The 25,774-nt window shown below is 37.1% G+C and overlaps 1 protein-coding gene across 1 annotated transcript in view; it reads right to left on the bottom strand.

Moving 5' to 3' along the window:
• Positions 1 to 25,774, bottom strand: part of LOC103469947 (transmembrane protein 132B) — a 243,194-nt gene that overhangs the window by 116,672 nt on the left and 100,748 nt on the right. The window contains exons 4-5 of the mRNA XM_008418032.3: positions 19,287 to 19,702; positions 17,643 to 18,220 (exon numbers count right to left, since the gene is read on the bottom strand). Of these exons, the coding sequence (XP_008416254.2) occupies positions 17,643 to 18,220; positions 19,287 to 19,702 (994 nt within the window). The remainder of the gene's footprint in view (positions 1 to 17,642; positions 18,221 to 19,286; positions 19,703 to 25,774) is intronic.

The raw sequence follows: 25,774 nt of genomic DNA, 5'->3' as shown, positions 1-25,774 counted from the left end.
AACTGTACGCATCGTCCAGCCCTCGTCCCATATTGGTGAAGCTCTGGATGAGAGGTTAAGCCCAGAAAAGTTCTGGACATACGAACTACTGTAAAGAGCATAGGTGAATCACTGCTCTTTAAAAAAGAAAAAAAAAGTTGTAAACAGACATTATGATTTGTTTTATATTGTGCAATAAGTCAAAGTAATCTGTGTGTTTCATATTATATCCTTCATGTCATGAAATTGAGACTGGTATTTGTTTAGAAGCAGTATCAAAACCTTACCATTTATCATCATCTTAAAAAGAAGTGGATTTTGTATGCTTAGCGTTGCTTAGCAACCTGTTTGCCACATCGTAGCAACAAGCAAACCTATTGGTTGCTGTGAATATAAATACCGGTTGTAGATCGTATTTCTGGGAGGGATGGGTTATGAAGCTGTGGAAAGCTTATGTGCTGAAGATTAAATAAACGTCAAGCTATTTGAAGCATCTCTCTCACGTTGTCATTCACCTCCTCCAAAAAGAAGAATACTACAAAGTTGAGGGTGTGATGTGGCGATGACAGCCAGCAGACCGAGGGCAAAAAAACACCAAGAACACCTCATGTATGTGTAACGATTCAAATTAGAAACTGGTAAACCAATAATATGCCTCTGACCTGTGTTGTCCATGACTCATTTTCTTTACAATGCTTTACATAATAAGAGGTCTCAAACTTTAGCCCTTGGAGGCTAAAATCATGCAACATTTAGATGTGCATCTGCTTTAACAAACCTTAATCAAGTTATCAGGACTATATTAGACCAGACCATATGCAAAGGAAATAAATTGACTACTTTAGGTACATTGGACCTGGGACACAGCTACATGTTGCAGGCTGCAGACCCCCGAGGACTGGAATTTGACACCCCTGCTCTAAATCCTCAACATCGCCAGAGATTCCAAGATCAAGGCTTGATTTGTGACAGCTCACATGTGACGTTCCTTTCTGGCTTGATAGGGGAACTTTGAAAAGATACATCTTAGAGAGATGCTCATCTTTGCAACTTTATGATTAACTTGTTGGGTAAAATTGACAACTTATTGTTATCTACAACCTGCTAATGTTAATGTGGACTGATTTGTGATGAGCCTCAAAACATAAAATACAGTCTTACACAGTAGTTTGAAATGTATTCTAAACCAGTTTACCAATAGTACATTATGTGAATTGATGACATTTAAGTTTTAATAAGTGCTGAGTTTGCAAAATTCACTGTCTTCAGTGCCATCAGGAAGATAAATTTAGCAGGAACTGAGAATTATAAAGGGCTAAAGAAATAAACATGTGTATCTATAGTTGTTGAAAAATTACTAAAGAATTACTTTTTTAAAGCATTGCTTGTTAGCCACTGAAGGGTGATACAATCCAAAGATGTATAATGATACTCTAATTTAGTCAGATCCAACAGCATCCGTTCCTTCTTTTGAAATGAGATTGAAAGCTTTAGACCAGAAAGTGGACTTTTGAGTCATGAACAACATTTTCAGAACTGAAAAACACGACACTCTGCCAATTAACAAGGTTGCACATAGTGACAGACTGCAGAATGCTTTCAAATCACTCTGCAAGTCTGCATATTGTTTTTTTGTTTTATCGTTTCCAATTTTACTGCTATGGTTGACTGTCACCGCTGTAAAAAGAGAATGAGTATTGGTTGTAAATTTGTCAGCTGGCCAGAAACACAGCAATGAATAAAAGCTTGTGTTATTCTGTCTTTGCTATGCAGTCTCTGTAAACAGGCAGCCTCATGCCATACAAGATTGTTGTGTCAAATTAAAATGAGACACCAGCTCAGCAATCTATTTACAAGTTTTCTTCTGCCCTCCAAGAGAGTTTTCCATATAGAGAACAAGCATCCGTTGATTAATTCCAGCTTCTATTTACCCTACTGCCAAGTCACTGGCAACAAATTATTCCCGAGTCTAAACAAAAAGTAGTTCCTTTCTTCACCTTATATTTTAACTTTCAGTGCTTCCTCTTCATCCCAGCCTCCTGATTTCTTTCTTGCCTGCCTCAACTTTTTGCTTTTAATTCCAATCAACGCCTACTCTTTCCTGTTATCCTTCACACTTTTCCTTTCCCCATGCTTCAAACTTCTTTTTCAAACCACACACCTTCTATTCCTGCTTGCTTTGCTATACCTCTTTCCATTTCTTCTCCTAACCATTAGACTCTACGTTTGAAGCTCTCGTGCAACTCTACACTGAACTATCTAGGTGTTTTCTGCTTCAATCCCCCCATGTCTCTGTCACAGAATCAGTGTAATCCTTTTGTGTCTCCTTGCTGTTTGATTAGTCAGAAATTGACACAGATGTAGAAAGCGAGGTGAAAAGGGCAGATCTTTTCTATAGATCACTGGCAAGCTGAAAAACAGACCTGTTGACTATTGTTGACAATTGTCACAGCACTAAGTAAATTTAATTTCATTGTTCTTAAGTGACTACCTTTTCAGAAAAAAACATGTGCAAGGCATTTTATTTTTAGTGAAATTGTATGATAATGTATCTGTGAAACTGCGGAGAAAATTATATCATTTTGTCTAGTAGACATGTGATATAATTTTGATTGCAGGGTTAGAATAAATGCAGGAAGCTGATTACCCAACAGAGCTAAAAGCGAACATTAGATTTAATTTAGAGGGCAAAGGGTTGTTGCCTTTGAAATTAAATATATAAATTTATATGAATCTGTATTATATTATTATGTAAGCATGTATGTGTCATTATGTTCAGATTGACTTAATATACATCCAAATATTTTACACAAGTATGTCTCAATATGTTGCTCACTGTCAAGTTTATCTGTAAAGCACATTTCAGCAACAAGGCAAATCAAACTGCTTTACATGATAAAAACAACACGAGAAACAATAATGTTTATGTATCCACATTCTTGACTCTTACAGAGTAAATGTGTGAGTGTTGGTACATTGGCGTTCATTTTTCATTCCATTTCTTGCTTGTTAGGGTATCTTCATGCTGCTTTCTTCAATCATTTTATGTTTCTTCTAAAACCTTCCTGCTTAAACAGAGAATAAAAGAGCTAGCTGGTAAATTCAGAATGCTTATGCAGAAAAAGTGTGCATATATTCTTGGAGTGTTGTGTTTTGTTTTTTTTCTTTTCTTTTTTGCTTCCCCATTCTTCAATTATTTGCATATATACCTATAGAGTGTCTGTAGACATGTTTCCTCCTCTGATGCCACCCACTGCTGATCATATTATGACAGCTTCTGGGAACCAACACCAAGACGGCACATGGCATTGTACCCCGCAATGCATTTCTTAAAGCAATGCTATCCTGGCAGAATGGAGCTGTGTTTCAGCTAAAACTTTCCAGTACAACATTTGATAAGGGGAACATGGTGGAAAAAAAAAGTGTGAATATTTACGCTTTCTGCACATTAGTTACACATAAACTGTGGTTAAAGTGAAAATCCAGAGTGACACACAAACAAGAAGAATATTTACTCATGCTGAGAATGATGGTACGCCTCTCAGCTTTACAAAGCCTACTGAGGTGTTTGAGGCAGCTCATGTTGATGCCGCATGATTTTATTAGCCACTTAAAACTGGGACGAGATTCAGTGTCAGCATCCAGACTTAGCTGTAGGAATATATTTTGTACATATATGAATAAATATACGATTTTCCTTTTAAACCTGAATTGACCTAAGAATTACACATAAGTTGACAGAAGGTGTTGCTGGGAAAGTAGCTCTATGACCTGATTTCATTAGCGGTAGAAAACAGAATGAAACTATACAATTTAATTATGTGTCAATAGGTTTCGTTAATATAAAAACTGGACTTGGTGCCACACAAGTACTGAGGCTGAACTGACCCGGGAATAGAGTGAAGCCCCAAAAGCTGAAACTGAATTGAATGATTGAAGAATTGTCTGGTAATTGTATGATAATGAGTACTCTGCCATCAGTTTAGAGGAGAGATGCTGTCAAGATATTTAACTTCTACAAGACATTTTTCTTTTGCCGCTTGCTTCTCGGTTTTAGTTCAGACTTCCCCATTTTCTGTATCATGTTAATCTTGTGTGTCTTCTTCCTTACTAAATGTCCCCAGGATTACTCATTATACAGGCCATTCTCTGTGATTTCAGCCATCTCTACCGTTTTCTCTAGTCTCCTCTAGAACAGTTTGGTTCATCCCTCCCTCCTTCTTTCTCTCCATCCCTCCCACATGCCACCTCCATGCTGGAGGACTCATTATGCAGACAGACTCTCCCTCTGTCTCTCTTATCACTCTCTACTGGAGTACTCATTACTGTTTCCCTGTCCCCCATTTTTCTGTTTCTCACACTCATTTCTTTCCTTTATATCTTAATCTTTTTTGCGGTAACACACACTCATGCACACACAGAGGTACATATGCACAATGTGTTTTTTCTTTATTAAAAGCTAACAACAAAATGGAGCTTTTTGAGATTCAACTTGTGCTGCAAGGTGATTTTGTGAAGGTACAATGTTTTTTAATGGCAGCAGGATTGAACAGGATAAAATAGTTCAGTGTTCATTTTCTGTTACAGGGACACACTAATAGGAAAGAGCAGGAATTGGACAATTTACAACCTAATAGGATTACCTGGTGACTGGCAGATGTTCTTGTTTTCTTATGTCAGTGTATACACAAAAGTCAAGTAGTTTGCATGAGCAATGACAATTTTGTACTTTAAGTTTTTGAGAGAGGAGGTCTCACAAGAAATAACAGTAATCCTTGTCTGAAGAATCAAGAAAAATTTATGGACAAAAACCTAAATCATATTAAGAAGAGAATGTCTGATGATTAATGCACTAGGTGGTTATTTGTAGGATGGTAGAAGACCTTTGACTAAATCCACTGCGAAATGCATGATTAGAATGTTTTTTTATCCCAGTTCGAGTTCCAGTCTGATCCATCAATAAAAGGACTTGTATGTCCGAATTAGTGCTGCAAAATAGCAAAGCTCAAGCTTCTGTATGCTGAGGTGTCTGTTTTTCTGCACACTGAGATAATTTGTAAATAAACATCAAGCTACAGCCTTCAATAAACTGATGTTTCATTTACGTTGATAATAATTTTATGCTACAGAGTTTGGTTAAGAGGAGGCCACTTGGCACACAGAGACAGGAAATGAATGCCATTGTAAAGTAAGAATAGCCAAGCTTTGTTAGATTAACTGGAGTACCTCCAATCTATAAGACAGTCTTGAAAGCTGTAGATAAAACATAGCCTTCGATTTTTCTTTTTTATTCTCTGCCTAAATTGTGGCTGACAAACAGTCACCATCAACAAGTGTCAGAAGTATAGATTAAAAACAGACTTGCATACTGACTGGGACACAGCTATGTTTATTGAACAACTGCTTTGCACTAACATGTATAGTTTTCAATGCACCCTCTTTGGTAGAAAACACAAAACAAAAAAGAACTGAAAAGAAAAAACAATCTTGAGAAAAATGTCAGTGTTGCTGTCAAACAAAGCTAAATTATCTACAATGGGAAAACAGTAGATCTCTTCTGATTTAAGTTAAGGCCATGCAGGTAATGGTTATTAAAGGTTATTTAAGGGTAAAAGGCTAAGTAATGTCTCATGGCAAGAAGCGTTCCCATGGGACTGCAGAAACAAACATTTGAAGTGTGTGTGTGTGTGCGCGTGTGTGCGTGTGTGTATCTGGTAATGCATAAGTGCATGAATGGAAGTGTGTGTGAGTAATGTATCCTTCCAGATCGTGTTGCGTGGACGTAGATAAAGATGGTCCCTCCATTCGGCTGTTAGGCAAGTAATCACAAGATGACTACTTAAATTAATTAGTTGACTGTACAGCACACATAATAAATACTAATGAGGAGAAACAGCAGGAGCAAGTGAGCCTTGGTGAGAGACAACAGATAAGATTAGAGTTATGAGAATTTAGAGGAAGTTGTAGAGTTCAGATTATCTTTTCTCTTTTTCCCATCCTCTCTTACCTGTCCTTTTATTGTCCATATGCTCTTTGTGCCGCCTTGGTGCTTCTTCCCATTATAATCTGTTTTTTTTTACCTACAAGGGACTAACAAAATAGCTTTCACACAGCTGAAGTCAGTTGTTTACCTCCAAAATAAATAGATTTTAGAAGAGCAGCAAAAGAGTCTGAACCAAATATCACATTGTAAAATTAAAACTGAACTGTAAAGAAAAGATGACCACAGGCCATCAGGACGTTTTTATTTCCATCCCAGGCTGGTCAACTAACAAATGTTAGTTACAGTTTCAGTGTAACTTTAGGATACATGTGTGATTATTTTTATATGAAAATATAGTGATGTTTGCATTGTCTTGTATTTTAACACCTTTTGGAACCTTTTTTTTTAATTCGGCACAAGTTTCTACATTGTTTAAGATTTATTTATGTCTTAAAATAGTTTCAGCATGCAGCACGTTGGGTTAAAAAGAATGTAAATATTGAAATGTACAATAAAGATAAGGATGAAGAAATTAGAGAGGGAGAGAGAGGACAGAAAAAATGGTGAAGTGGAGTTTTACTATGAATAATAGCCCATTCATCAGTTCTAATTTGCTCGGCTAATGTTCTCACTGAGCCTAATGGGGAGATTAACTGGCAAATTAGCACTGATAAACGAGCAAACATGAAGAACGGTGGTCAATCATGGGGGTAGCCATGTATTTGTACTACACCGTGTTAATAGGAAGCATCTGTTTTGAAGGCAATTTTAGTTCTAGTTCAGGATCTATCTGCTCCCTGGAAAAAAATAAAATAAATAAAATAAAAACTCCGGGATGACAGCATAAAAAGCTCAAATCAGAGATTTGAACAGGAAAAGACGTTGAAACTCTCAGACATGAAATAATGTTAGTCATAACCTTAAACTATGTTTTATTAAACATCTTTAAGTCACTCAAAATACATAGTCAACATATTTTTGAATATAGAAAAATTCAGATTTTCAAAGTAGTAATGGTTTTTTATCTGAAGTATAAAAAACAGATTAACCAAAACAAGACCCGACAGAGAGAGAGAGAGAGAGAGTTTTTACCATAAACCTTTAGGGTGGCACTTATAGAGAGATTGCACTAAGAATTTTGACTGGAATGAATATTCTCAGCAGTTATCCCAGTTTAAGCCGGTCCACAGGTTATAATTTGATATTTTCTGCATTTTCAGCATCAGATTATTGGATTTTTTTTTTTATTAAGAACCAAATTCTGTTAGCCGTCTTTTCAAATAAATTTACGTGTAGCTATTGTTTTTAGCAATTTAGGCATCTTATTTAAAAACTAATAAAATCCATAATAAAAACCTGAACCTGCAAGAGAATATTTATTACTACAAATTGTAAATGTGAAAAAGAAAAGCCTTGGTGCTTGATTCATGTATGTGTGGAATTCTCTTTCAGGTTTTGTGTCTTTTTAAATTTTTACTCACTTGTTATTCTGTTTATTCTGAGTTTGGAAGAGTTTTATTTATTTTTCAGAGACTTTGTTCTCCTGTTAAAGTCTGTTAAGAACCTGACTGAAATCATGGGTTTCTCATCTATCACAAATGTGAGTGAATGCAGAAAAATGTGTTTGTAAATTGCATTTATTTTAATTACACCTTTGATTGGAAAGTATATATTTTGATAAATTATAAAACATTGTTGCTGTGACAGAAATATCCATAGTTCTATGGTCAAAACTCAACTTTTTACGGAGATTAAGGGTTCTGGGTAATGTTGATTTCAGGTGATAATGGTAGCATTATGAAAACACACCTCATGGTTTGAAGTGTCATTCCTAATTTATTTCCTGAGGAATTAATGTATTGCCGTCCTTAAAGGGAGTTTGAGATATTTTTTTTAGTATCTTAATTAATAGATTCAATAAAACAGATCCTGTTTAATGCTTTCAGGTAAAGCTCTTGCTCAGAGTTATTTCACACCGAGTTCAACAGTCACGTAAACTCAGCTTTCCAAGATCACAACATGAGAAGCAGCCACTGGATTACAAGGGTCAGTGAAACAGTTCTCTGTGACAGATCATCCCTGTGAGCTTACAAAGGTCACACAGCTCAAACAAAACACAGAATGACTGCTACTGGTGTCGAACTGGTGGAGCTTCTTGAAGGATTAGGTTAAAATTTGCTTTAGACTAGGTCCATCAAACTGTGTGTAATCTGTAGGTGTCAAACATGCTCTGAATTAAGAACGGACAAGGCATAATCAGCTGTTAGGAAGTTTAGAGCCAAACTCTTACACACCATTGAACAGGTTTGATGGGAAATCTTGAGCACAAATTGTTGGAACTTTAGGCAGCCATCCATTGAATTATTCCTTGATCTGCTGACTGATATAATAGCTTCTTCTTTGAAAAACCATTTGAGGAACAGTTGTCACTAAAACTGAGACTATACATTTCAGCAAGTTGATTTTGTCGAAACTGTGCTTTGCGAAGAAAAAAAAAAAAAAACAGGCCATTACTGTCACAGAAGGTAAGCCATGTGAAGGGAAAAAAAAAATCTGTCGTTTTGATGGTAGCTCGCTGGTTCAGTGGGTAAATGTGACAGCCATTCAGCAGCTGATTTGCAATTGAAAAGGGGAGAAGGGAAAAGTCACACTTGACTGAGATCAAATAAGGTTATAAAAAATAGCGAAAACTTGTCACTTTTTTCAAAGTGTATGTTTTGGACTTTGAAGATTCAGTTATTTAAGGGCAAGGCACTTAAGAGTAAAAAGTAAAGAACGTATTCATACCAGTAACTACCATCGGTATAAGAAATATGAAAAATAGTTTACAAGAAGGCAATTATCAATGCAATAAGGTTTTTTTTCATGTCTGATCTATTATCTGCTTTCTTCAGTATGAAGTCGTAAAGTGCCAAAGACTTAAATAAATCAAAACTAGTTAATCAGAAGTAATTATGAAGGCAATTCCTAAAGGTGTCTGCTGAGACTCCACTGAGAAATGAAGTGAACACTGTCATCTGCACCTTCTTTGAACTCCATCTTTTTTTCTTCCCGTTAGTAAATCCACAGACTTTCATTGGATTCTTTAGCTTTGAAAGTCAGAGAGTAAGCTGTGCTTAAGTTATGTGCCAGGTCTGCTTTTCCAAAAGCAACCATCAAGTATGAGTTCTTTGATTCACTTTAAACATTTGACCCGGAAATTTTGACTTTGTAGAAACCTTAAGGAACCCCACAGAGAATTTAGGCCTTTGGATTTTGATCAGACAGTTGAAATGAACATTTTTCGGGCTCTTTCACCTACATACAATCACAATTCAGTTTTGAAATTAAATTTGTATTTTTTTTAAGATACACACAAACAAAAACAAGATTATTGTATGATTTTTTAAACATTTCTTGTAAAACTTATTTTTATTAAAACTTTTTGATTTTATCTCTATAATTAACTATTGCGGTTCTGGTCTCCATTTGGTTGGACAGTGTCAACTGAGAAAGCTAAAAACGAGATTTAACTGTTTTTGTTTCACTCAAATCATGTTCCATTAAATATATTTAATGTGATTGTGTTTATCAGTAGATTATCTAGAGCTACATAAATTAGACATGAGTAGTGATTTTCACAAATTCATAGTAATAAAAATCATTATATTCATGCAACAATTACAGCTCATTGTATTCATTTGTTTGTTTCACCATCAACATGTTATAATCTAGGATATTTTTAAGATATTTTTTAAATTTTAAACCACTGCCATCACTGACAATGAAATAATATAAATACTTCCCTGTTTACCTAAATCTCCACTGGATAGTTTTTCAGCTGCTGGATTTGTGGTCAGTAAACTTACATTAGATGTTAAAAGAAAACGGGCAATTGTCCAACGTCATTTGCCGCTGAGAAGCTGCTTTTAATTGTACGGCAGCTTCTCGTTTTTCTTTCTTTTTTTTTTTTTTTTAAACCATTTGGTGTTGTGTCAACTCTTTGTGCTATGTTAATTAGTTTCAAGTTGATCTTTTATAAGTGTGGAGCAGAGAGTGCTTAGTGAGCAGGATGAAGGGGTAAAATAAGCAAATTGTTTATTGCCCAGTGGCAGGGAAAACAGAAATTGGTGTTCAGGTGCCTTTAACTTTAACTGCCAGGAATAACCAGGAGCCATTATGACCGCTGATCAGCACAGTGTTCCAGTTGCAGTCATTTGCAATCATGCATTTCTTTAAATAAAGTCATAAATGCAATAAGGAAGAAGCAAAAGTCCAAACAGGACAACAAACAGGACCAATAATGACACAACTAAGTCTCAAGGTGATGAGTTATTTGCAGTACTCATTATTTGCTACACTATGCACTGCTTTGTTTGGTCATTTGTGTAATCGTCTGTTTTCTTCTTCGTGCTTTTTATGTGATAGGAATTACTGGCTTCCCTTCATACCAAAATAAACTGAGTTTGAGACAGCTAAAACTGTAAAAGTATGACAAACTGAAAGGGGAAAATCACTATCACGTGTCTTATTTTTCAAGTTTATACACACATTTCTCTGATGTCAAATATTTGTTTTGCTTAAGAAAAAAGTGCAAACAAACAAAAAATGCAAGTTTATCAACTACTCAAAATAATTTCTCATTGAAGAATGAAGCAGCATCTAGTAAAGTTGTAACTTCTACAATAAGTATATCTGTGGCCTATTTCAAGAGTGGCCTAGTATAATAATACACACAATATATTTTCATGAGTCAGGGAAATAAAAAAGCTTGAGCAAAAAATAAAATAAACTTTCAGATGGGGATTCCTTTTCATTAGCAAATATCAAAATATTTCGCTACCCGATTTAAATGAAAATCAATCTCCTCTCGGGCTCATGTTTTTAAACTCCTCAGTTAAATCCTCGAACCAAGAGAAATTCAGCATGAAGTTTGAAAGAGGAGCATCACCAAGCAACTGGTACATGTTCAGCTCACAGGAATGCAGGTACTGTCTGTAGGAGCCCGGTTTCTAAATGGGGCTCTTCTATCCAGCAACAGTGAGTGGTGCGAACAATGAGCACAGCAAAAAAAAAAAAAACGGTCAGCAATTTGCATATCAACACCCCCTAAATTTGTAATAGCAGACCCAGACGCAAAGAGCAATAGACGAACACAAAAGAAAGATGAAAAGGAGCCGAGGAGTGCCGGAAGTTGACAAAGGGAAAAGATGAGGAATTTTGTATCTGGAGACAGTTAAATGAGCGTGTGACATGGGACTCGAAACTGTGGTGCATGTGCAAAGAGGATCACTGTCAGTATCAGTAGCTGAGGTTCAAAGCAAACAAAAAACTTAAAATTCATTTTCAAACGCACTCTGCAAGTTGGTAATTGCAATTTCAGAGATAATGTCAATTATTTGGCAGAACAGACTGCCAAAATAGTACCTCTGTCTTTTCCGACTCCGTTCTCTCTTCTTTGTCCTCATTTCATTTTCTCCTCCTCTGTGTTTACCCCCGTCTATTTTCCTCACCCTCACACAAATGCGACGCCCCAAAATGCACAAACACTGACGCTATCTCGAGGCTGATGGCTGTCACCTTTGTGTACTCAGCCTCTTTCAGGAGCCAGCAATGCAAACACCCTCATGAATATTCAGGGCCGATTTGAGATTGAAAGAACGAGACAGAGGTAGCAAAAGACGGGAGGGGAAAGGAGGAAGGGGTGACAGGGAAACTGAAGGGATACAGTGGAGAGAAAGTAGAGGAGGACTGCTGCAGGCGGAACAGATAGAACAGGGTGGATTACGAGAATAAACAGAAACCCAGTGACAGTTTGGGTTAAACAGACAAAAGAGAGCAGTGTTTGTTTATGCTGCATGTTCCTGATCAATTTACCATGGTCTAGTGTGGCTTTCCCAATTTGAAAGAGAGCGGCGGAGAACGAGAAAGTAACAACAACAACCAATAAGATCATAGCTGCGATGTCAGGGATGAGATATTTGGTGCTCAACAGTTAAAGCTAAAAATCATGATCTGCATTCATTTTGCATTGATTCACTTTGACAGCATTAGCAGTTGCAAATGGAGGAATAAATTAACCACACTGGACCCAACATTCTGGTTTTTTTTCCACATTTCATCTATTTTACTTACCATTTTTCATTTTTGGATATTCAAATGCATAATTAGGAGAAGTAATGCTTAATATATTACATATTGCCTGCTTGTTGATAGAAAGTGTAATTTAATTTACCAGGCAAGATATTTAATCTCTTAATTTAATCTGCTACTTCTCAATATCATGCATGCCATGTTCAGCAATGTATAATGAAACAAATTCCAAGGCTACAACTGCACAACTGAATACCAGATCTTTCAAACAACTGCACGTACATTTCTTCTAGATATGCCTCAGCATCTATGGCTTTATGTCCACACTGTGATTCTTCTCTAAACTATAATTAGGCTAATAGCATTGTCCAATGTATTAGTATAGTTGCTTAAAAGACAATTGTCAAAAAAAAGGCAAAAAAAAAATACAAAAACAAACCAAAAAAATGGTATGACCAAAGTGTACTTGTCATACTGATAAAATTTTAGAGTGATTTCATTACATTTTAGACTGTGTGTGATGTAAAGAGATCACCGTCCAGACAAAAAACATGGATAAATAGAAAATATGCATATCTAAGTATTGTTTAACTTTGTGATGTTTGAAATGTGAAAGAGATCAAAAACTGAAAAATATGTATGGCCCTATTTTGAAAAGTTACAAACTTTTAAATTATGCTTTTCGCTGCATTTTTTGCAAGCGGAAATGGTAACAGATTGCAGGTCAAAGTGATTAGTATCTGCTTCATTACCGGGGTCTAACTGTGCTGTCATTTATTCGGCTAATTATGAAGATTGTGTGCCTAAATGTCGTGACAAGTTGAAAATGTATTTATTACATGGCAGGCTTGGCCTTATGCTGTTCTTCTTTCATACGCCGCTTAAATTACTCAAATGGTGAAATGTTTTTGGTCCAAGTTAAATTAAATCCTTTTACATTTAGTGTAATAAACTACTTGAATACCAGTTTAAACCAACAAACCAGTAAATGTTACTAAATTGTGATTGGCAGAGTTAACTTTAATTATTGCATGACAAAAAAAGTAGCCTCAGAAAAGCATGTTTACACATAAACCCAGTCCGTAGCTCTGCTGGCAGTCTAATTTCAAATGCTCATTCAGATTTAGTTGCTTTAAGATTTCTTACATTTCTAAATGTTGGCTGTTGATGAACATGTGACATTTGGGTGAAATTAGATGGACTGCTTTCACAAACACATTTGTTTTTGCATTTAACATTTTGTTTTACATAAAATGTTTGAGAATTTTACTCATTTTTGGATAAATATTTGTGCTCTCATCTAAGGCTGAATCTGGCTGCTATAAGTCTCAATCTTTAAAAATCAATGTATCGATATTCAAATAAATTGGTTTTCACTGCAAAATGTGTCCACAAAACCAACTGTACTTAAATAGAATACATTTATCACTACTATGTCTTTGACCCCTTCTTTTCTTCCACCTCTCACATTCCTGAAAGGTAATCTTTGATATCCATTGAAACAGGATTACTACTGTGTCCAGTCTCTGTTTCAGGCTCTTTAGAAGCAGCACTCTAAATAATCACCTTATCCATTAAATTGGTCTCATCACAGTATATCCTGGTGCCTATATTGGTCTTTGAATCCCTGTGTCTTCTTGCTACTCATATATTCTCATACAAGTAACACTTGTTGCTTTATCATTTGTCCATGACGTAGGAAAAATGATGGCTGCCACATACAGTTCTAACAATATTAAATTGGATGTCTTTTTAGACTCCTTTCTGTGATCACGTTTGGTGAGACATTTGGTAATTTCTTTACTATTTTGCATCAGTTAAGTCTTAACTTTGAATTTTTTGTCCCATTTTGTCTAACAAACAGAAGCTGCCTAATTATACACATCTTGATATAAGGTGTTGATTTCCTTGGGCCACGTTCTCCTTCATTGCACAGATACACATCACCTGCTATGCTTAAACCAATTAAGCATTCAAGTTTATCCAGCTTGGGGTAAGAAAACGTGCTTATTAAAATGACATGGTCAAAATACCCAGTTGCCTTATAATAGTCGATTGGCATGCAACAAGCAGAGACTATATCTAAACGATATCTCAACCCCACAAAGAATCTTTGGGATGTGCTGGAGAAGGCTTTGGACAGTGGTTGGACTTGATCATCTTGATGGAATAAATCTCTTAACATTGCAGAAGCTTATCAAACTAATGCAAGAGTGAATGTGTACCATAAACAAAATAACTGTGGTCCCACAAAAAACACACCAGAGTGAGAGTTTTTTAGGCAGGCAGTGTAAATGCCTCTCTTAAAAGAAGCACAGAACTGACAGCCTATGCAATAGATAAAATGTGAGCTACTCATCTGCTTTAAGCAGTAAGGGCAAAACCGTGTGACATGTTTCGTTCTGTTTCCCTTTCCCATCAATCTTTTCCATTCATATATTGAGTTGTTAAAATATTGTTCCTCATTCTTGCTTTGCTACCTTTCTGTTTAACCTCTGTCTGTCTTCTTGGCTCTATCCTCTCCGTGTCCCTCCATCTCCTAAGCAGTTTATCATAATCACATCACCTCAGTGTAATGGAGCACACTTAAGGCTTATTATGTCTCACACACATAAATATACGCATGCACAAAACTATTGCACACAAATGAGATCCACTTAAGCCTTATTACATGTCTAACTGTGCTTCTGACACAGAAGATTATCCATCAGGTTGCATGCACAGGCAGGGGGCAAGAATTGCAGGTAAAAAAATGCAAACATGTACAGACAAAGCTTAACTCACAATGAAAAAGGATAAATATTTAGAACGTTTGAAAATTAGCCTTTGCACTTTTATTTAAATGCACAAAAATGGAATCCAGCTACATTTCTGGCAGTTAGCGAATGGAAACTGGTAATTCAAACTGACCAAAAACAGGAAAGAAGATCTGATTTCTGGTTTCAGACATATAAATCTAGAAATCATATATGAAGTGAACAATAAAGATGACACATTTGCAAGTCAATGAAAGAGGTGACCTTTTAATTTCTATATGCATCCGTCCATTTAAGTAAGTGCAAAATATATGTGCGTGTGCAACTGTTTCATGCATACAGGACTTTTATGTATAGCAAACATGCATGTGCAATTTTGACGTGTGTGTACATGGCAAGAACATGTGTACAAAGATAAAGTAGGCTGAATACTAGATAATTTATTTTCCCTCTTTGTCTGTGGGTATATTTGTGTATGTCACCAAGTAGTAAAACATTGTGCACCAAAGTGTAATCACACTCTCATGACCTGAAGAGTTGTTGAACAAAAAGAAATGCTGATTAATCCCCATTTCCAATGTACTTTTAAATGACTTAGTCACATTAATAAAGATGCTTCCTTTATCTTGGATAATACCCCTAGTACATTGAAACTTCTCATTGTTTTAATTGTTCTCAAATTTCCAATCAAAACAGTAATCACAGACAACAATGCGTAACCAAATTCTTACTTAATTAGAAAAATGTCACTCAGTGATTTTCATTATGGTAACCTGCTTTCTCTGCTCCCTTAATCACATTTCCACCTGGCAGAGATGATATGCTAGAACAAAGCTGTTGAATGAAAGGTTGTTGGCTCCATATAGTCAGCCTTAGGTCACTAAAAAACATACCGGATATACCATAGAGGTGCAGCACTTGTAAGCCATTTAAAGAAGAAATAAGTTGTCCAACTTCCTTGGTTCTTTTAAGTGAACATGGATGGAGGCAGAAACATTGTCATGAAGTTCCTTTCATGTAAACCTTACACAGAGAGTCTCAAAAGTATTCACACCCTAAATTAACTTTTCAGCGTCTTGTTATCTCACAAACAAACTTCAGGGTATTTTATTGACCCCCACAACATAGTGCATTATGGTGAAATGTATAAAAAGGGGAATACTCTCTCTCTCTCCATTTTTTTTATTAAATAAAATACAGTTCAACTAATGTCTTCAGGATAGTTGTGCGCTCCACAAATCTATTCTTTACAGATAAGTGGCGAAAGGAAAGCATTTTGTATAGGAAAGCCATAAGAAGTCATGTCTGCAGATTCTCACAAGTCATGTAGGGGACACAGCAAACATGAAATAAATGAATCTGATAATTATTATAGCTGGAACAAAGTTTCCTTTGGTGTCAAAGCTAGTATAATCATCAATAAATGGCCCTAACTGACCATGGTAGTCTTTGTTTAAATTGTATAGCACAGTAACAATAGCCCACTCAACTCCAGTGAGTGGGGAGGACTATATATTCAGGTGCTACGACATCAAGAGGTGTAAAAAAAGTAAAACACTTGATCAATAATCTGATTCACAACTTTGCTTACTGCCAGTCTCAGGCCTCTTATCCATATTAGCACATTCAGTTAATGCTTAGTGAACACTTTACTGGGCCCAGCCTGTTTTTGATTTCTTTGAGTGTGTGTAATCAGTACCCTATTGATTCATGTTAGGTTTGTCACAGCTGTTGAGGTGTGACTTCACTTAAGTTAATGAAAATCCACTTTCAGGCTCCCACTTTCAAATGAAGTTCCTGCACTTCTGTGGTGTTTGGTATTGATAAATTCTGTTAAAAAGTACGTTAAGAAAACAAGAAAACATGTGGTCATATGTCAGAATTTTTCTTAAGATTTCCCCAAGTTTAAGTATGGCCAAAATGAGCAGGAAAACCTTTAGATAGAAGTAAAAAAAATGTGTTGATCTACAGAACAGTGAAAATCCACCCGAAATTCCCTGAAATAACATCACATTCATTATTAACACAAATGTAGCTTCTCTTTCATAATGTAAGGCTCACAACATAAGAAAAATATACCCTTATTCACAGTGGTTTTCTAAATGTACAAACAAACTGGGATTAGTACCATCAACCAATACAACAATGTTTAAAATTTTGTTACTATAACTTACTGCATGAAAAGTATTATCTCTACTGTATGATGGATCCAGGCACTCAGCTATTTGCTGGGTAGAATGATGCATTTGCACATCTGTCACTTGACAGCCTAAAATCCCTGAAGTCATTGAAATGAGGCAGAATAGATAGAATAAGATATGCATGCTTACTCTAGATCAGTGGTTGTGAACTTATTGTCTCAGAACAAAAGAGCTGTCTAAAGGGATAAGGCGAACACAGATATTCGGCCTCTGTCAAAACCTCATGTACTCTGGCTTTTTAAAGCGCACCTGAGACCCATTAAGGGTACTGCCCTCTGGTTTCTGTAACCCAGATTCTCTAATTTTATACTCATTCTTTTCTTTCTTCGTCTTTTCAGTTTTCATTCAGTCCCAGTTGCACTTTTCCTGTTCTGTTTTCGACTTCTGCGTCTCCGTTTCTGTTGGATCTGCCATAAATACTTGCAAAGTTACTATTTGCGTTGCTGACTTCTGGTAAAAGTCGAGCAAACAAAGGTGACAGCCATCAACTTTGGGAGGTGGCAGCATTGAGAAATTAAACATGGCACATATGCAGGAGACGAGTAGGTCGATATAGTGAAGCCACAAACAAACAGAAACAAATAGACAAAAATAGACAAAAATTCTAACCAGTTTAAGCAAATATGTTCTACAAAAGATTTACTTTCTTACCTCAATGTGAAGTGTTCCAGGTTTGAATCTGTCTTCATGTATATGCCAAATGCCACTGTTCTACCAAGTCGAAGCGGACTTGGTGGTACAAGTACCTCCAGGTTCTCATCTAATTGCAGTCTTTCTCCCTTAGCAGAAACTGGGCCGATGCTCATCTCCACAGTACCAGCTTTCATCATGTCCTGAAGCCCTCCGTCGTCCAAAGTACCCCACTGTCCTCCAAGGCCAATCCCCAGGCCTCCAAGAGGTCCAACATTTGAACTCTGAGCTTTCCATGGCTCATTTACAATGGATGGACAGTCTTGACCAGCCCCTTCCACTGGTATGATTGAGTAGTACACATCCACTGATGGTAGAGACACTTCGGGAGGTCTTTTTCTCACTTGTGATGGTGTAAACCAAGCTGGTGGGATCTCCAGACGGACCACACAGATGCCAGATGGCCCCATGAGACGGCAGCCTGCTGAAGGCGCTGGTTCATTGATGTCACGTACAGCCAAGGCGCGGACACATGGGAGAATGGACCTAGGAAGCGGGTCAGGCTCATCCCAGCGCCGTCCAATCAGATAAAATAGTACCTATAGACAAAATGAATGCATGTAACATTAAAGTGAGTAGATTAAGATAGTAAAGGTAAATACATCAATACCAGAATACAAAAACCAAACACCCAAAACATTTCTGTAGATAATGTCTCTCTTCAGTCAGAGTCCACTTTTCTTGATTATACCTGGAGTTACATTTTTCACCATGTTGTATATTTTGTTGGTTTTCCTTCAAAAGCATAAAAAAACTCAACTCCTGCAGGACTGATAGTTCTTTACAGAATGGATATGTGCTTTTTCGAAATCAAGTATGTTTACATCGCTGTAATCAGAACTGAAGGAGCAATTTCTTCGATAAGTGTTTAGTTTCTATAGAAACTATTTTAAAATCAGTGAACTTCTGAATTAATTATCAAGGTAACACCTTAAGATACCCCGGAATGAAGTGCTGTGGTAAAAACAAACCACTGGTTCTACGCTTTTGTTTTGCACAGAGGGTCTGGACCACCAGCTGTTGAGAAACAGTTGTTTGCTGGAGGTATGGACTCTATCGAAGTTTTAAATTTCACCCGATCACTAATTGATTGGGTGAATTGATTACCCAATCAGCTATACAACTGATTGGGTAATAGGGTAAACAGCTATGATGTATGCAATGAGCCAGTTCGACGTTGAGCCGAACAAGATGGCAGTGTTAATTCAATATTTATATAACACAGACTGAACGGCTTCATTCACTTCCTCTGCTGCCATTGCCGACCTACAATCCCAGGCAGACTAAAATTGTAAAACGGCGCCGAAAATCGATGCCATTGTTCACGTTTCTTCCGTTTACTGATTGGCCAATTTGAGATTCAACCACAAAAGTTTTTTTTTTTTTTTTTTAAGCAAAGAAATCCTAGATAGTACATGCAGTACCTAAAATTTGCAAATATTACTTATAGAGAGAACTCAGAAAATTATGTTCTCCATTAATGTACAACTTGTTCTGAATTTTTTAAGAAAACAACTTAAAAAAAAACAACAACTTTTGTCTTCATAAATGCGAGCTGTGACAAATGCAAAAACCAAAGAAGTGATGAAACCAATTGGGATGTACCTGAATCCATGGTCTTGTTGACCCCACTTTAGGGACCACCACTTGACCTTTGATCCTCCAGTTCGTCGTCACCTGACTGACTGAGGTCAGCAAATGTGGCTGAGGACCTTGAAGGAGCTCCGTTGGGATCATTTGCTCAATGCTCAGATTTCCATAGCTGCAATTGACACTCGGCTGGGACTGTGGAGCAACGCCTGGCTCCAGCTGGTGAAGAAAGAACGGCTCAGTCCGCGATGACAGACTGCCATTTCGCATGACCTCCTGATTAGCTTCCCGCAGAAAGAAGGCAGAGTCAGTGCCGCTTAGCTGGCATTGGACTGGGAGATAGGTCGGGAGGGAAGAGAAGAAACGAGGCTGGGAAAAGTCCGGCCCTGCGCCCGGTCCACCCCCTGCTGCTCCTAACGAGCTGTCAGACACTGAAGAGAAAAATTGACAGAGGACGAAAGTTAAAAAAACAGAAGAGCGGAACAGCATCAAAAGGTCAAACAATAATTTGACCATTATTATACTTAAAGTTGTTGGTGGAACCTGGCTTTGTGTGTTCTTTGTTCAGCAGAGCAGAAAATAATTTATTCACATAAAATTGACATTGCATAAATCCATCCTTAATGACCATTGCAATGAATTTTTAGTTTATTCACACTCCGACATAAACACATGCACACATATATCAGCTTCTTTCACACAAGCACCTCCACTCACTGACACACACAAAGGCCATAATGCATGGAGCGTCTTTAACACTTTTTCCATCACAGAGACATTTTGATACAAACAAGCTCACAGTTGTGTCCATGAGGTATCGACTAAACCTCACAGCTTGCATTAAAGCATCACAAGTTTTAACACCAATTCTATGAGCATATATATATATAAATGACATATTGCCTGTTTGTATTTTTCATTTTACTGAAATCTGATTTTTGTACATTTCAATGTGTATTCTTTGTCTTTTTTCCATTTCAATCATGTTGAAAAAAGGAATTAAATGCAATTTTTAGGATATGTTTCCATCAAAGTATATTCACTAGTACTGCAAAATTAATCACCAATACAAAAGCGACTGTTTTGAGTGCAAAAAACAATTGTAGTTGTATCTGTTTTTCTTTGCATTATTGACAGCTTGGCAAACACCAGACTGAGTGTCTGTTTAGCACAGCCATGGCAGCTTTACTCCACAAAAGGAGAATGGGATTCTTCTCCTGTAGTATAAAATTGAGGTGCCTTCAAGCTAGTTCAGGCAACTCCAGCTGTGCCGCAGTTTCACATGTGATCTTCACAGATGTGCTTTATCAATTTTTGTTGCCTATTTAATCTGTACGTTCCCTTTGTCCTTTAGTCCCGCTGCTACTTCTCTCTGTCTGCAACCTCTTCACCACTCCAGGATTCGTCTCCTATTTCAATGCCAATGCTAGAAGACATATTGTCAGATTTGCGTCAGACTCTCACACTTTGAGCAGCATAAACATGTAACTGTAAAGTTGGCGCCTAATTGCCAAACCCAAATGTATAGAATTATCTTTATATTATTAAGGTGATGCATTTTTAAACATGGCATTAAGGCATGGAAGTGTCTGGGTCAAACGGACACGTCAAGGTCCGTTTCTCCCTTGTAATGTTAAAAATGTCGACTGCTCTGCATATTTATAGATAAAAAAAATTGACAAAACAAGTAAATCCTTTAGCTCTACAGAGTTACTCAATGCTACAAAAGAGAAAATGTAGGTGTGAAAAACTGAATGAAAGGTGCAATGAGCTTTATTACTGTTCTTTAAAATGCTAAAAGCAAACTATTTTCTAAATGGTTTATGGGCAACTATTATAATAATACTAAACCGATGACAAAGAATAGGTTACATGATTGTGCTGCAGTACTGTGATTTATCTACACCTGTGTCTGTCAGCTGTCACAGCTCCAAACCACTTCATACAGCTACATCAAACACAGGTGATTAAACACAGAAGAAAAAAATTAGGTGATGTAAATGTAGGAAGTTGTATTAAAATGAATGGCTGCACGCCTGCCATTTATAATAATTCAACATACTGTAAAAAGAGATTTAAATGTTTTCAACACTTATTTAACATTGTAAATCTATTATCTTCTTAAATAATGAACAGAAATGAAGTTTCTACTCCAATTGTAGTGAAACAAAGAAAATGCACATGCAAAATGAGAAGTTTGTGAGGGAAATTGCATGACTGTATTTTTATGTGTCCTTGGGAAGCAGAGTGTGAAAATATAATGAGGGTGGGACAGAGTAGCGCTGTCTGGGGCAATTCATACTGAGGCGACTTCACAAAAAACAAGAGCAGCGGAATAAACCGCTACCTCTGTGTAAAAATGAGTAAGCAGGTTTTTTGGTTACGGTGCCTGGGCACGGAGGGATAAGTTTAAAGTTGAGGAGACAAGCAGAAGGAACGTCAGACTGCAAGCAAGTAACAGAATAGGGGAAAGACGACAGACCCAGAGGAACTAGGAGACAAGTACAGGGTGAGAGAGAGAAAAAGATGGTAAAATGTCTGTGAAAATTTGCTCAAAGATGTCAATTTGGATAACTGGTGGTGGTTTTGGCATTTCTATTTTGTACGAGGTGGCTGCACATGACTCACCAAAAATTACACTCCAGTCCACAGTCTTAGTAAATGGGCTTGAAGCAGCGCATGAATAAAACTTTTGACTGAACTTTAAGATGACTGGCAAGAAGAAAAAAAAAACTGCACAGCATAAGAAAAAAAAACAGTACAGCATAAGGAGCTGAAAAGTTAAAAGTTTCAGTTAAACAGTTACTAAAGAGTTCTTGTAATGTGAGAAAACATTTGAAAAAATCTAACAGCATAATTTTTCAAGTATTAAAATTACACACATTTGTCATGATACAAAAAACTTAAAAAACGCAGATAACCCCATTATTATCTGTAGCCCTGTCAGACTAAGCTTTTAAATAATCTTAATTCTTGTTCTGACTAGAAGTATGGCATGGCCTGACCAGAGTCCCAACTCAAATCTTGCTCACTTGGTATTGGGCCATTTTTTCATCTTCCTTTGTTCCTGATCTTTCCATCGTGTAGCATGGACAAATCAATCACCGCAGCTTCTATCTGGTTATCAATAATCACAATGTGTAGTTGGTTGGCCATTAACATTTTGTCGGTTTGTATTTTGAAGTCCAACATGATCTAAGCTGAGATAAGATCCTTGTATGGTGATTCTTTGGCACGTTGACCTGAGATCTACAGATGTTCCTGTACAATCTATCAGCTAATTTGTGTTCCATGTTTCCGTTGCCTGCCAACATTTTGGCGGGAAAAGAATACATTGGTTTCAAGATTTTCCTTCAAGGATTGTTCCTCTATTCCAGCTTCCAAATATGACACATTCACTGAGCACTTCATCCCTTTGGGCCATCTTCCCAATATTTTCCTGTTTTTTTTCTGTTGTCTGAATTTCCTCATTTGGGCACCTAATTATCCCAGCAGGATGTCTGATTGCTAACTAGGCAGGCTGTTGATTGCCTGGACCTTGTTCTTCCCATTGAGCTGATTTCTCACAACATGTCTTAGTTATTGCTGATCTTTGGATGTTGCTGCTTGCCTCTTGATCTGTTCATGGTTGCCATTTGCCTGTGGTATTCCAAGTTACTTATTGCTTTCCTAAACATCCGTTTACTTTCCCATCTGGGAGTGAAACTCCCACCATGTCAAGTAATGTCCCTCTAAGAGAGGTCCTGCGATGCACCTTCAGGTAGTGAGGGACACCTCCTCCTGACTCCGAACATGCATGAAGGTGCTGCAGAACAGGAGGGATCTTCTAGTGACAGACTGTTGCATCCTACGTGCAAAGAGGAGCATCATCATGGATTCTTCTTCCCAGCAGAAAACCAGCACTTTTACAAACAAGTTGAAACTTGGTAGGTTTGCATTCCTGCTGTTACTTGCAAAGTTCTTTCATTTCTTGAAAATAATCTGCTTTTATGCTCAAATATAAATGCATAATGTGAAAAATCTTAAGTCATCCCATTCGTTCTTTAAATCTAAACTGTACAGATTTTTTCTTATACTGTAAATTTGGTCTTACTGTATAGTCTACTGTTTTTGTTTTTATATTTTTACCATTGTGTGAATCTGCATGCTTCCACTTGCCTGTCACTTTGCTGCTGGTACTCCTGAAATCCCCACCAACGGACCAAGGATATTTAAATTTTTTTCCCATTCTATTCTATACATGAAAGATTTCCATAAAATATACTTTGCATGTTATCATGGGATATGACTTTATTTTATTCTTTGGAAACATAGCAGCTCAATGCTTCCAAAACTTTGGAGACTAGTTTTGCATATCTTTTTGAAGTCCTTGTATACAGACACATACCTGCTGCTACTTTTGGTTGAAGAGAACATTATCCCTGGAGGCTGAAGAATTTCCATGTGAGGCTTAAAATAATCACCGACCATAGATCATGTGGTCACAACCCATCAGCACATTAGGTTTTGCAAGCTCTGTGTTTTCTTCCCTCATTCATTTTCCATCATTATGGGTGTCCTTGAGGTGTCTGCATGGATGTTTCTATATCCACAGGAATCCTCGGAAGCATATGTCAGAGTCCTGAACAGAGACCTTGAGCACCTGACACACACATGCAGAGCTTTTTCATGCAGGCACAACTTGACCCTTGGATAGAGTCTAAAACACAATGAAATACTAGACATCGTTTTCATTTATTAATGTTTTCTTAATGTTTATTCATTTTCAGCTATTTTTGTCTGAAAAGAAAAAAAAATCAAAGGAACTTTTACTATGACTATTGATTGCATTTCACAAATGCAAGGTGAACGTGTTAATTCATAAAAACAAGTGCTACTTTTTAACTCTGTTTAATAATAATCTACATTGAAGGAAACTGAAATGTTCCCAGTAACTACAGCCACTGGCTCAATAGGGGGCGCTGTGTTACAAGTCAGAGTTGGCACTCCATCATCCTTACAATGGTATGTCTTTGGCTACAATTAAAACTGGCAAAGTCCAGTTTCTCTGGCATCATTACTTTGGCAACCACAAAACACAACAGGAGTCCATACCCGCTGTGCCCTGCTGCACACACAGACTCACTGACTGTGTGTGTCCAAGTGGATTTCTGAGCACTCCAGTCCTCCTGAACATGCATGCATAAAAATGCGTCTGCTAGACATTTAAAAGTCTGAAAGCGCACATATGTGTTCCTTTGGAAGGCTGCTCACAATCAAGAAAGTTTACTGAACATAAACCTAAAAGTGTGTGTGAGAGAGTGACTGCGCGTGTGTGCGCGTGTGTGTGTGTGTGTGTGTGTGTTTGTGTGTGAGGGTGAAATTGGACAGGAATAAAGCCAGATGTACAGAGTTTTGACAAGGCCCATCTGTGATCCTTCTTTCCCCCCAAAAAAATGCCCATCCTGCTCTATTTCCAAGTGCAGACACGCTCACACACGGCCAGTAATCAAAACACACTGAAGCGTGCAGGACAGGAAGAGAAAGAAAGAAAGAAAGAAAGAAAGACAGCAAGAGCAAAGCCAGATGGGTCTTGTCGGGAGGAAAGATACCAAGATGTGATAACAGCATCAGTGTTGCTTGATATTGTGTTGGTAAGATATTAGATCATATTAAAGTCATTAATATGACATTTTATTAAAGTGATAAACACATATGCACACATTAAGGGTTGCTTTGTCATATGGTCTCGATGCGTCTGATTCAAGTGTGTAAAATCAGCATTCTGTAAAGAGGAATGTAATGAAATGTCTCTGGAACGATACATTACAAGCTCACAAACAAATTCTGTAAGGTAGAAAAATCTCAGGTTACAGATATATTGAAATCGGTGAGTTAGTATTCAGACTGACCAATATAAATGCCAGACTTGAACAAAGATGTAAATGACATTAACTTGTTTGACGATTTTGTACTCATGAATTATGAATGTTTTGAAATTTGAGTTTAGCTGAAGATAGGCACCAGCAACCCTCCCGACCCCACTAAGGGACAAGGGTGTAAGAAAATGGATGGATGGAACCCTAAACATTTTTGTAATTTTTTTTGTTCTATCCCCTTCAAATTCTCCTTATCAAGCAAAGGTATTCTAAGCATGAGAAAGAGGGCAACAACCAACCAAAAAACAAACAAACAAACAAGAAAGTGTTGATCTACACTTAAAATGTTCAGATTTGAAAAGTATTTGACAAGGAAAGTTCAAAGCAGCAGTTTGGTTTTGCGTGCTGTGACAGTCTAGAAAGTAAATCCATCACAGATGATGTTTTGGTGAAGTATGAACACTATTGGTTTCAAAGATGGCAGTCTATCTGAGAGAAGGGGAGAGTTGAAGAGAGAAACAACAAGACAGAGATGTTTTTTTTTAATCATGGAACAAAGAAAGAGAAAAAAAGACAGAAGGAAAGAAAGGAAAAACTAGTGAGAAGAGATGAGATGAAAGAGGGATGAGGTTTCTATTTCTGAGC

The sequence above is a fragment of the Poecilia reticulata genome, chromosome 9, assembly GCF_904066995.2.
Source record: "Poecilia reticulata chromosome 9, P_reticulata-male-v2, whole genome shotgun sequence".
Classification (NCBI taxonomy): Eukaryota; Metazoa; Chordata; class Actinopteri; order Cyprinodontiformes; family Poeciliidae; genus Poecilia; species Poecilia reticulata.
This window is presented reverse-complemented; position numbering and strand designations above follow the sequence as displayed.